Raw genomic sequence first — 12979 nt, 5'->3', positions numbered from 1 at the left:
CGCGTCAGTTCCATTAACGGATCACGCATACAGTACGTTTCTGGACCTACAAGAAGGCGCCTGACCTTCCTTCCTTATGGCATCTCCGCTACCTTTCTTTCTCCATGCCAAAACCCAACTTTACTCCTGTTTACTCCAAAATTTTTCGCCGAATTTTTGCCAAAACCCTTAATACCATTGGATCAACAGTTCCTTACCAAGACACAATATTTGTCCGTAATTAGAGGACGTACATCATGAGAGATCAACATTATCTTCAGAAGAGAAACCTTAGATTAGTGTTTCTATAGAAAATGTGTTGATTAATGCTGCGTTGGCGAGTCAGCAGAAATATATTCCAAGATTGTTTGGAACATCTTTTATGCTGAAGTTCTTCAGTTTATGAGACGTGACGGGGTAAATAGGGGTGTTGTTGGAAAATTGAGACTGTAATTAGTTGTAGGATAGACTTTTTTTTTGAAGATTAGGTAGTGGAGGTGATAAAAGTTTTGTCGTGGTGGCCTAGTGGGTAAAGGAGCAACCTCTCAAGTATGAGGGCGTGGGTTCGATCCCAGGTCAGGCAAGTACCAATGCAACTTTTCTAAGTTTGTATGTACTTTCTAAGTATTTCTTAGACACCATTGACTGTGTTTCGGATGGCACGTTAAACTGTAGGTCCCGGCTGTCATTGAACATCCTTGGCAGTCGTTACGGGTAGTCAGAAGCCAGTAAGTCTGACACCAGTCTAACCAAGGGGTATCGGGTTGCCCGGGTTACTGGGTTGAGGAGGTCAGATAGGCAGTCGCTTCTTGTAAAGCACTGGTACTCAGCTGAATCCGGTTAGACTGGAAGCCGACCCCAACATGATTGGGAAAAGGCTCGGAGGATGATGGAGGTGATAAAAGTTTTCGAGAAGAAATCGATGTCTTAATTTTTGTTATGTACCTTTTCGTGTTGAATATATTTTGTATACAGGTTAATTTTAACATTAGAGGGTTAGGTCTCTTTATTCGAATTATAAAAGGTAGCAAATTACTTGACAATGTTAACCACTTCACTATCAATGCTGTAGACACAATAGTTAGTTAGTTCAAGTAGTAATAGTTAAACAATCGGTGTGTATCCCATATAAAGTTATTAAGGTCTTTTTATGTTGAATTCTCTAAAAAGTAGCAAGCAATTTGTTGATAATTGAAGGCTGGTTGGTCGTTATTATTTCAGGAAACAGTGCTACTAATTCTCATAAAGAGAAACATATTCTAAAAATACACGTCATGTAACTTGTACTCAAAGCGGGCTTTAACAAGAATTTTACTTAAACGAAATACAAAATTCCAACGAATTCCCAAACAACGTAAAAAATAGATCAAAAAGGCATTCAAAGACAGTTCTATTGAATTCCATACTTTTCCACAGTATCATGTTTCACAAGCACTCAAATTACAAACAAAAAAACAAAATAATAAGACAAAAACAAATATATTTGCGGAAAAGACTTTTTTCCTCAATCCGGAATATTCTAGTCCGCTGTGTGGTCACTCTAATTTAATCATCCAATCTCGTCGGGAGTTCGGAACGGCGGTGGCGGAAATTGCCGAGAATTCCCGAAAGTTCCCGAGTGTGACTTTGCTCTTTCCGAGTGGCGTAATTCAAAATTTCGGGGCGGGGTTCGGCGAAATGTATGGGTAAAGGTTATGGCATACGTAAACGATGCAGCTACAACCAAGCGATTTACTTATCAATTGAATTTAAATTCTTCACTGTCCACGATGTAGATAATAGTTCAACAATAGGTGTGTATCACATATGTATTATGAGACAGGGAAGCTATCAAACCATAAATAGTATCTCATGTAAAACATTATATGTATAACGTCAATATAAAAAGCCAACGGCGGGGCGACAGCGAGCTTACAGAACAGCTGCTCCGTGCTGTGCCGTTCATGTTTGCAATGACCTTTATACTTTGGGGAGAGTATGGGAAATAGTATATTGGTACCAGCTTTTTGCACTTATATTATTTTGCTCTGTTGTCAAGAAACCATATTATGTATCATGAGCTCCGTGATAGTATCCGCCTTTTGAATATCACGTATATTATAATCCAGGAAAAGGTATAAATATAAGGATAAAATTTACCTTATTTTAAGAACATACAGTTTCTAAAAGAACTATTTCCCGCACACGGATAAAACAGTTTTTATGTGATACTGATTATAAGCGTCAAAATCCATTCAGTAATTTTTGCGGGAACAAGAAAATTATTTCTTTTATTTGAAATCCAATAGCTTATAGACCTTAACCAAACAGTACTTTTTCAGTGTCTACAAAAGATAGCCAAAGCTTTTCGAATTCCGACTTCAGTGCATTAAATCGACTTTAAACACTGAAAGTCTATCCATTGGAATAGCCACTTCAAAAATTTATAGGTCTTGTTGAAAGCAAAAACGGTTAACGTAAATCTCGTTTCGACTAAACTTTTTGGACCATTTTCGACTCCATTGGTTTTTTGGTTCTTTAACTTTTGGTCACGGAGGAAGGAAAGATAGCAGAGATGCCATAAGAAAGAAAGGTCTGGCGACTTCTTGTAGGTCAAGCAACGTACGGTAGGCGTGATCAGTTACAGAACTAACGAGGTGTTCGGATTTCCTTGTTAAATCAAAATTGAATCTTGATTGATTGGTGATTTCATTTTGAAAATATAATTGATGAAATCCATAGAAGGTGCGAGGGCGGAGCTAGTAACGTTCCTCGTCCCCCGAACACACGCATGTTGTCGCGCTACTTTCTTAGGAGATTTTGCGTTATGACATCTCTGCTAGTCATTTTTTTCTCCATGCTTTTAGCATAATTCTCTGAATACTTGAACTAGTTAGAATAAGCACAAATCATGAGCAAATAGTGAGTAATTTTTTCGCAAAGTTTTTCGATACTTTTAATGGTTACTTTAATTCGATTTCGAAAACTTTTTACGAAGTTATGATCAAAATTTTGATGTGGTTTTTATATTAGTTTTTTGTACTTGTAATACTTTACTAAGATAAAAGATAATTGAGTTATGCAGTTTTGAAAAATGGTCTGGAACCGATAAAATAGCTGACACGATTGAGATGAAATTCTTTACAGAGTTTGGTGGTTTTCTGGGGCAAGTTCTGACAAACGATTAATTTTGATGAAGTTCTACAGTTTTCTACTGACAGAAAAAAAATATTCTTCATCTTTAATTTCATTCTGCTACCATCAAAAAACATCATCAAATAATTGGACATTAACATGATTATGTCAAAATTTGTTTTGACAGTAACGTAATTAGGAAGGCCTATAAACACGATATTTTATTCCAAACTCAACTTTATGTGTAAGTGATTAAGGTAGCATTTTGTTTGGCAGCTATTGTTAATTATTTATTTTATGGTATAATGAGGGTCTATGGCTAATTTGTGGGAAAGGTTTTAGTGAATTTAATAGAACATGTGTCGCGCTGTTTTTATATGTCGTAAAACTTTATTATATTAATATTTGGGCTGTAAATATTGATAAATTAAGGTTATGGAGTAATTACATAGTTGCCTAGGTGGGACGTGAGATCTTTTATAATATTATCCAGTATGTAGGTAAGTCTAGGCATCTAACTATTATATAGGTACTTATACTTTAATAGCTTGATCGTTGGTTTGTTTCAGTGTTAAACAGCCCATTTATCAAGACAGGCCATAGGCTACTCTTATTCAGGTGGGCGGAGTAGTTCCCAGGGGACGCGAGTGAAACCACTAGCAGAAGCTAGTTTATGTTTAAAAGCCCCTGCACATTACAGACTCCTCAACCCAGTTACCTACCCGGGCAACCCACCCCTAGGTAAGACTGGTTGTCAGTCTTTCTGGCTTCCTCCTATCTGTAAAGGGACAAATGAAAGTCACCGATTTTACGCGCCTTTTAAAACACGAAAGAGTATGCCAATCGTTGCTTAACCTTATGATCGATTGACCCGTACGTAAGACTTTTACAGACTCAATCAACCTTTACAATATTATTATTATATAACAATTTATAATCTGAAACACGTGTATTCGTGATGGAGGAATAAATACTGTTTTTCCATTATATACAAATAGTGATTACAAGAAATATATCGATAGTCGATTAATCATAATCCCTTGCACGTGTGCTGGGAATATCCAAATTTATTTTGTAGGTAACCTACTTATATTATAAATTCGGTAGTTTTTAAGGACGTATGGATGTTTGTTTGTCATTCTTTCATGTAAAAACTACTCGTACTCAAATGGGTATTTTCTTACTTTGTGAGCAGTTATCTCGAGAATTACTGAACTAATCGTGCACTAATACAAATATTGCATTATTCCTTCGTGGTATAATCATGCTGGTATGAATTTACTCCCATATTTATAATATTTTACCCATAATTTAATTTATGGCCTTTATTTAAAAAAAATATACTTTTTGATAAACTCTGAGATTAAGATTTAAAGAACCTAATAAAATAAAGTTAAAATAAATAAACCAACAATATAATCTTATTAAACTCTCTGCAAAGGTGAAGTAAGTCGTATATATTGAAATATTATAGTAATATGAAATCATATGAAGCTTAACCAGCTTATGTGAAAATGCAATAAGATTTTCTCAAAGAAAACGTTGCGCAGTTGATCAGAATATGTACATTGTACTTACTTGAATAATATTTAATTTATAATCAGAAGACGGAGAAATAATAAATAATATTTACATTCATTGAAAATAATAATTACTGAAAATATCGTTTGAAATACGAAAAAAAGTCGAGAACAGTCCAATTCAAAGCGTTCCCAAAAAAATGTAAGCACCATGAATTCAATGTGACGAAAACATTGAAATGTTCAGCAACCCGGCAAAAAAAAAACACTATGTTAGAACGGCGTTTCAGGTTTGAAAATCTTAGCAAAAATCGTTTAGCACGTAATTGTTTTTATTAAGTCGACTTGTACATAAACTGTGTAATGGAATCTAAGGCAACTAATTAGAAAAGTCTTGTAATTATTTTTACGTGCCACTATAGAACGTATTTTCTATTTTTTTTAACTATACAAGGTAGATTTATTTCTTTAACTTAAATCGTTAATCCTTCTCCGAATTTGTATACGCAACATTTATTAAGTATTCTTAACATTATCCACATACCTGCTTCCTCAATGAGATTCTCCTGCTGGCTTTCCACGCAGTACTGCAGGAGTATGCTGAACAGCACGCCGGAGATCACGTGACCCCTCGACAGCGACATCGTCATCGACTGCCGGTATCTATCGATATTAACATCGACTACCGGTATCTATCGATATGAAACACTTTGGAGTGGCACATCACTAGCACTTGTTTTCACTGAGGTCGATTGGAGTTTCTGAAACAAAAGAAAATGGGATATTTGAGTTTTGTTGGGCTGTGAAAATATTGTAAGAATTAAAAAGAGATCGAGTATTTATTTAATTTTAATACAATAGCTATTCAAAGAAGATGATTTATTTATTCTATCCGGTTAATTCATTCTATCACTAGCTTTTTGCCAGCGGTTTCACCCGCATCCCATGGGTACCTCTGCACGAACCCGGATAAAAAGTAGCCTATAGCCTTCCTCGATAAATGGTGTAACATAGAAAGAATGTAACTATAAATATCGACTCCTTCGATGTATTTCAAAACCACTTCATAAGTTTTTTACAAACTTTTTCAGGTAGTTTACAGTACATCCCGGTGCACGTTAAGCCGTTTGTCCGCCACTGTTACGTTAATACCAGCCGTTGTTAGAAGTTCATGTCAGAATGGGACGGATTAGAGAAATCTCTGACACTACAGCCTGTAGGCGAGATTCTACCGAAGTGTGAATGTCATCCTCCGAGCCTTTTCCCAACTATGTTGGGGTCGGCTTCCAGTCTAACCAGATTCAGCTGAGTACCAGTGCTTTACAAGAAGCGACTGCCTATCTGACCTCCTCAACCCAGTTACCTGGGCAACCCTATACCCCTTGGTTAGACTGGTGTCAGACTTACTGGCTTCTGACTACCCGTAACGACTGCCAAGGATGTTCAATGACAGCCGGGACCTACAGTTTAACGTGCCATCCGAAACACAGTCATTGGTGTCTAAGATATACTTAGAAAGTACATACAAACTTAGAAAAGTTGCATTGGTACTTGCCTGACCTGGAATCGAACCCGCGCCCTCATACTGGAGAGGTTGGTTCTTTGCCCACTAGGCCACCACGACTTCCGAAGACTACCGAAGTGTGAATGTGACGCACACAATTGTTTCTTCTGGGCTACTCGCTCTAGAAGAAAGTAACTATTGAAACTCGTCAAATATGTATGTAGTCTTTATGTCTTTAGTGTAAATAACTTTTAATGTAACGAATGTATTTAATTACAATTTTTATACATACCTACATAAAATTTACAGGATTTATCATAACAAACTAAAACCTAACTAAGAACGAAAAGGGGTAAAAAAAATAATTCGTAACTTAAATCATCCAGATATAAATATACAATTTTATAATCAAACCACTCTTAAAATGTGAAACTTGGTGACCAATAAACTGACTGAAATATTATTTTACAACTGACCACTTATAAAGACAAAGTCCAAACTCTCAAAACTCGACTCAACTACAATACTCAACAATCGTTAACTACTACCCTGTCCTAGTAAAATGGAACAATTAACCGATTCCCAATAAAAACAACCGATTGACTGATGCTTTAATAAGCAGAGCAAATTAAGCCGTCACTTCGACAAGTTGATTTCTCATTAACGACGAAACATTCAACGCTTATTGGCTGATTTAAAATTTATGTACCAAATGACAGCTCTGATTGGTCAGTCGGAGTGACGCGGAAAAATGTGTGTTTTATTGCATTTTTTTTATTTGAGGAGGCTTTTATATGGTTTTACTGTGATAGAGTTTTGTGAAATCTTTTTACGAACAAAATAAAAACAGTAGTAATAAGCAAAAAAAAAATGAAGACCCCCCGATCTATCGATAACTTTTTTTGAACAGCCGGTTAAAAATAAGGTTATTATTTTATTACTTAAAATATAGAGTTATTATTTTAATAAATTCAACGAATTGCGCTGTCAGTATCTGGGGCGTTATCAGAAATAATATTGCGAATATTAAACCAGAGTAGATATTTAATAAAACGCTTTGGGCGTATAAATTTCACTTTGATGTGCTTTTAAAATAACATTTGCATTTTTTATTCAGGTAGTTTTCTCAGAATTTTATAAAAATTTTGGGGTTTTTATTATTATTTTTCGTTTACTTTTGGTTTTTTTTTTTCGATATACATATTTAGATTTAACCTGGTATTTGACTTCAATAATATATATACACAGTGAAAAAGCATCAAGGTTAGGTATATTTTGTAATATTTCACAAGTACCAAATACAATGGGCTTACATCGACTATACTCAGCAATCTCGCGTCAGTAACGACAATGCTGGAACTATCGATTGCTGAAATTGCTTCAGTAGTAATTATGTACTAAATTATCGGGATGACTACCATCATCCGCCTAGCCTTTTCCCAACAATGTTGGGGTCGGCTTCCAGTTTAACCGGACGCAGCTGAGTACCAGTGTTTTATAAGGAGCGACTGCCTATCTGACCTCTTCAACCCAGTTACCCGGGCACCCCATACTCCTAGGTAAGACTGGTTATCAGACTAACTGGCTTCTGACTACTCGTAACGACTGAAAAAGATGTCCAATCAAAAAGTATTGAATACCTCTACAATATGCTTACGCCGAGTATAACCAATCAATCCAAAATTGCTTCAGTAGTAATTATGTAGGTACTAAATTATCGGCACGTCCAAGTGGTATTATTTGGACTATAAATAGAGAAAGACTTGTTTGAAGTTGAAAATAAAGTTAATTTTAGCTTTGACAGCTATTTTTAAGTGTGTTGTCAGCTTTTGTGTATGAAAATATATGGGTACTTAAAGTTAAAATAAGTTATTTCACATTTGCCGCTGTGTGGGATTGTTCGAAAGAATGAAAAGGGATTGTATAGAGAATTTATTTTCTTACTCAGTAGAAGTCTGACATTTCTTTCAAATGCACCCACGGCGAGAAGGGTCATTAATGATTTCACACCTCAAAAATATAATAGACATAAAAGGATTCACCCTCATAAAAATATTACATTGTTTGGTATCAAATGATGTTTATTTGCAGAATTTGAAATCAAAGGTATTTTTGTCCGAGTCGAACTAAATAATGACCATAGGCATCTTAGACTTTCTAAATTTTGTTGCCGATCTTCAATATTAAATCGTCATCATTTAAAAGTATCAACTATTTTTGCTTATTCAACTACACACTTCAACAGTCCACTAAAGTAACAACCTACAAAAAAACAAGAGCAAATAAAATCCGAGTCGAAACATCAATTAATTTCAATCGATACTAGTATCGAATGCCGCATTCTTAACCCGATCGCCATCCGTAGCGAGTAACAACACCCAACGCGATTGTACTCGAGTCCGACTCGATTACACGAGCCGTTTTATTTGCAATCGATTTTTACTTTACGTTGTTGTTTGTAAGTTGCTTTATTGTTACGTAAAAAATAGTGGAGAAAAGATAATAACAATTACATTAAATTTCATCTTTTACCTGATTTCAAATGCCATCATCTTATGGCGATATGTTATATAGAAGCTGACTTTACCAGATCATGAGAGTCCCGGATTTTCAAAAGATGATTGTAGGGCCGAAGCCAACACTCTGAAGTCCTTTTGAGACAACATTATTGAAATGGCACATAACTGTCGATTATTCTGATACACTTCATACACCCAAAGAGACTCTCCAATATTGAGGTAAACTATTGCTAGATGTGGTATAAATCTACTTGAGCTATTGTGATGGGATGTTAGTGGACTAAGGAATGGGTAACTACGACTCTGCCGATAACAATGTAATAAGTCAAATTTATTGGACTACAATCTTGTCCTCACCAAGACAACAGATTGCCTTCTATCATTTCTGTAGGCAACTACTACTTACTGACTTTCTAATAATGTTACTATTCTCTATCGAAATGTGCTTATCCTTAGCTAAAAAAAAGACAAAATAAAAGTTCAAAAACGTGTCAAAGTTACTAACAAAAAAGTTTAAATTCGACCCGAAGTCGACTTACAAAATACAATTACGATTGTACACAAAAAAAATGGCAATTTACTAAGTTTTTATTAACTTGTAAAACCAGATACAGGATTTTTCTGATTATATTTTCAACGTTACCTAAAAAGTTTTCTAAGACTTTGTGAAAATATTGTTAAGGGATGAATTACCTTATGTTTTTAGGCCGGTGAACTAAAAGTTTGCAGTAGGACTTTTGATCGGCTTTACGTTTGTAATAAGCTCATTCATTTAAAAACTACCTACTACTTAATTGGCCATGCCTTGGACAGAGGAGTAAGTAAATATTATTTGAAAAGTCGTAATATAGGGTAATTGACAAAGCCCTTATCGTCTTACTGTTGGGCTGCGGCTTCCTCTCACACGGAGTAGGCCCTATGATTGAGTGTTAATCACCACGCTTGCTCAATGCGAGTTAGTGACTTTATAAACCTCAGCCAATGTGTCTAAGACTTTGCACATACTTGAGAGATAGGCTCTTTACTCACAACATCACAAGTACATATATACACTTAAAATGGTACCTTGTTGACCTTAATTGGGATTATGATCATGATGATGATGATGTCCTCCAAGCCGATTATCGGCTACGTCGGCTGTTCTCACGTAAGGAGATTAGCCAACTGCGCAGGACATATTATAGTGCACAAGCATTTGAGCAGACACAGGTGCACTCACTATTCCTTCACTCTCATATATAATTAGGATCATAATAATGATATAACAAAATAACCCATTTACCTTTACATACCTATAATGAATCCCACACATACTCTTTTAACACAACCTTCTTTAATTAAAACAGCCGATAACATAACACTAACAATGAGCATTGAACACCAATAACCATAACATTAAATAGACTGGACCTAACACTCTTTATTAACACTTGGTTAAGGCCCAGAATATAGAAGGCCTTTTACTATCTATAGGTACCTATTCATATTTATAAAGCTGAAGAGTGTGGTTGAACGCACTAATCTAAGGAATTACCAGAACGATTTGGAAAATTCTTTCAGGGTTAGCCCATAGCCCATTTATCAAGGAAAGCCGTATGCTACTTTTTAGCCAGGTGCGCTAAGTAGATCTCACGGATCGCGGGCAAATTCGCAGAACATGAGTTAGTTGCTTTTTTATACGTTCTTACAAAACTTTTTTATGCCTATTATTTTCCGTAACTATCTTTAAACTTACTTGTAACTGGGTAATTTGTATGAAGTAGGTATACAAGCTGTTTTTCTTAATGCATTATATACTTTCTACATAGCGAGGCAAACAGGCTTAAACTTTTGCTTTAATACAATTTTGTGCCACGTTTGGCCCAGTAAGAACCTACTCTTCCAAGTAGGTAAAAGATAGACTAATATTACTAAAATTATCAAGACAGTGGTTACAGCCTCCTTTGAACCGAAACCTACGTGTTTCACATACAAATGACGTTATAATGTTATTATATTAGATATCTAACCGAGCCTGTTCATTTGCATGTGGTAAGCGTAAGGTGTAAGAGCAAACTACAGACTAAACAGTCGGCCGACAGTTGACCCCATGGCTTAAAAAAAATTTAAAGAAAATCTTTTATTTTCGTTATTTAGTGCATGTAGCTGTAGCAAGTTAACATGCGCAAGTGACAAGAGCAGGGTGGGTATTTTGCTTTGGTACAAGCGCGAGACCGCTGGACCTGCACGCTATTAAAACGCATGTAACCTGCGCATGTGCCTCAACATGCGCAAGCTACTTGCACCGTGTAGATGCATCCTTACACAAACTGTAATTATTTCAAAATAAACTAAATCTATATTTACATAAAAAACAATCTTAAAAAACTAATAAAGGGCGTCGGAAAATTGGTTCTCATCGCTGTCAAACGGAAATGTATCCAATAGGCTGGCGGCATTCGTCAAGAGAATCTTGATTCCAATCAAAGTTTTCAGTCGGTCTGATACCGGCTAAATACCAGATCATTGTAATGTGCGTACTACCATTCATCTTCATACTGATTTATGAGCCCAAACAAACTATCGGCCGACTAAAAGTTTGCAGTGTGCGGGCCACTCTTAGGTTTGGCAAGACAGTGTAATAGGGGACTTAGAAAATTCGAATAAAATGAGATTGGATTTTTGGTGGGGTTACGGTACTTATAACCGAGTTTTGGGGGTTCGAATTTTGTTTTTGGTATTTGATAGCAAAATTAGTAATACTGAAACCTTCAAATGGGTATTTACTTAAGTTAATAAAATAACAAGCACGTTACCGAATAAACTTAACAAAAATAATCGTTCAGAGTACATTTTCAATGATATTAGGTATGTATTGGAGTAATACCTAGGAGGAAGTTTGAACGTACCTATAGTTTTAATTTCTCATTTACTTCAATCATAGGTTTTGTATCTTTACAGTTTTACACGAAAAGATAATTGAAAATCTTCAATACTGCATATCCCAATACTGACATATCTTCAGCTTTATCCAAAGGTATTTCAACACAAATATTCATTACTCATACAGCATACACAAAAACATACCAGCTTTTATCACGACGAGCCTCCCAAAATCGGCCGACCATTCTCCGAATTGGGGCAAGCCATTGTCGACTTTGAAAGCAGATATGTCACTCAAATGATGTCTATTGTCACTCAAACATTGACGAATAAGTCTATAAGGAATGAAGTCGCTTGCACCTTTGTGATACTTTTATTAATATAGATTTTTGGATGGCTTTTGTGGTGGGGTTTTGTAGAGTTTGGTAAGTAAAAACGTAGTTTGACAGCTTGTCATAGTAATTTGATGTGTATATTTTACTCTTGGGTTTTTTGATTCTCCACAATCATGATCTGTTTAGCTTTTCTCAACTATGTTGGAGTCAGCTTCCAGTCTAATTGGATGCAGCTGAGTACCAGTGTTTTACAAGGAACGACTGCCTATCTGATCTCCTTAATATATGTAGTTATTAGGGCTACACGATACCCCTTGATAAGATTGGGTGTCGTCGGCTTTTGACTACTTGAAATGATTGACACAGATGTAGGTGAAATTATAGATCCAGGCGTTCGGGTTCCTTGTCAAGTCAAAACCAATGACAAAGATTGGTCTTGATTCATTGGTGATATTATTTTGAAAATGATAGGCGGATTCTAAAAACATGTGCATGAAAGCGGAGCTAGTAACGTTCCTCGTCCCCCGAACACCCGCATGTTGTCGCGCTCTTTTCTTAGGAGATTTTGCGTTATGACATCTCCGCTAGTCATATTGTCATCCATGGCCCTCGATCACTAACTTTCGCACTTCAGGAAAACCATTAGATAGTCAAGTACTATCGATAGCAAAAGTGCAACAACAACAATTTACAGACAATGATGTGCATAAAACGCTCATTAAATCTCATCATTAAGATTAACAGCCTGAAATCGGTACGTGACTAGTATTAATTACTATTACGAAAATACCGTATAATAATATAGCAATTTCTCATTCAAATTCATCAGTTTTCTCTATAATTTATGGCTATCCTCATAATTTTATTTTGCAATGGTACGCAAAATACAATGACGGTTTGCAACATTATTTCAAGCAAATCACGCTTGTGGCTTATTATATCAAGGATTACTGGAAATGGTTATAATCTTCACATACACCATTCATACTCATTTATTGGAGTATAAAATTATACCAGTCAATTGTTCACATAGTCTATAACAGCGTTTTCACACTGGTGGATTTTCTCACTGACATAGAATATAGGCACTCGATTTTTTCTCAAACAATCGAAAACTTTCCAGTAGCCAGTTAAAAACTACTTCAT

The 12979-nt window shown here is 35.7% G+C and overlaps 1 protein-coding gene across 1 annotated transcript in view; it reads right to left on the bottom strand.

The window, feature by feature from the left end:
• Positions 1-12979, bottom strand: part of LOC110381138 (nephrin) — a 418561-nt gene that overhangs the window by 178606 nt on the left and 226976 nt on the right. Inside the window, exon 2 of the mRNA XM_064042420.1 lies at positions 5158-5374. Within this exon, the coding sequence (XP_063898490.1) occupies positions 5158-5263 (106 nt within the window). The 5' untranslated portion in view covers positions 5264-5374. The remainder of the gene's footprint in view (positions 1-5157; positions 5375-12979) is intronic.

Source organism: Helicoverpa armigera, chromosome 28, assembly GCF_030705265.1.
Source record: "Helicoverpa armigera isolate CAAS_96S chromosome 28, ASM3070526v1, whole genome shotgun sequence".
Taxonomy (NCBI): domain Eukaryota; kingdom Metazoa; phylum Arthropoda; class Insecta; order Lepidoptera; family Noctuidae; genus Helicoverpa; species Helicoverpa armigera.
This window is presented reverse-complemented; position numbering and strand designations above follow the sequence as displayed.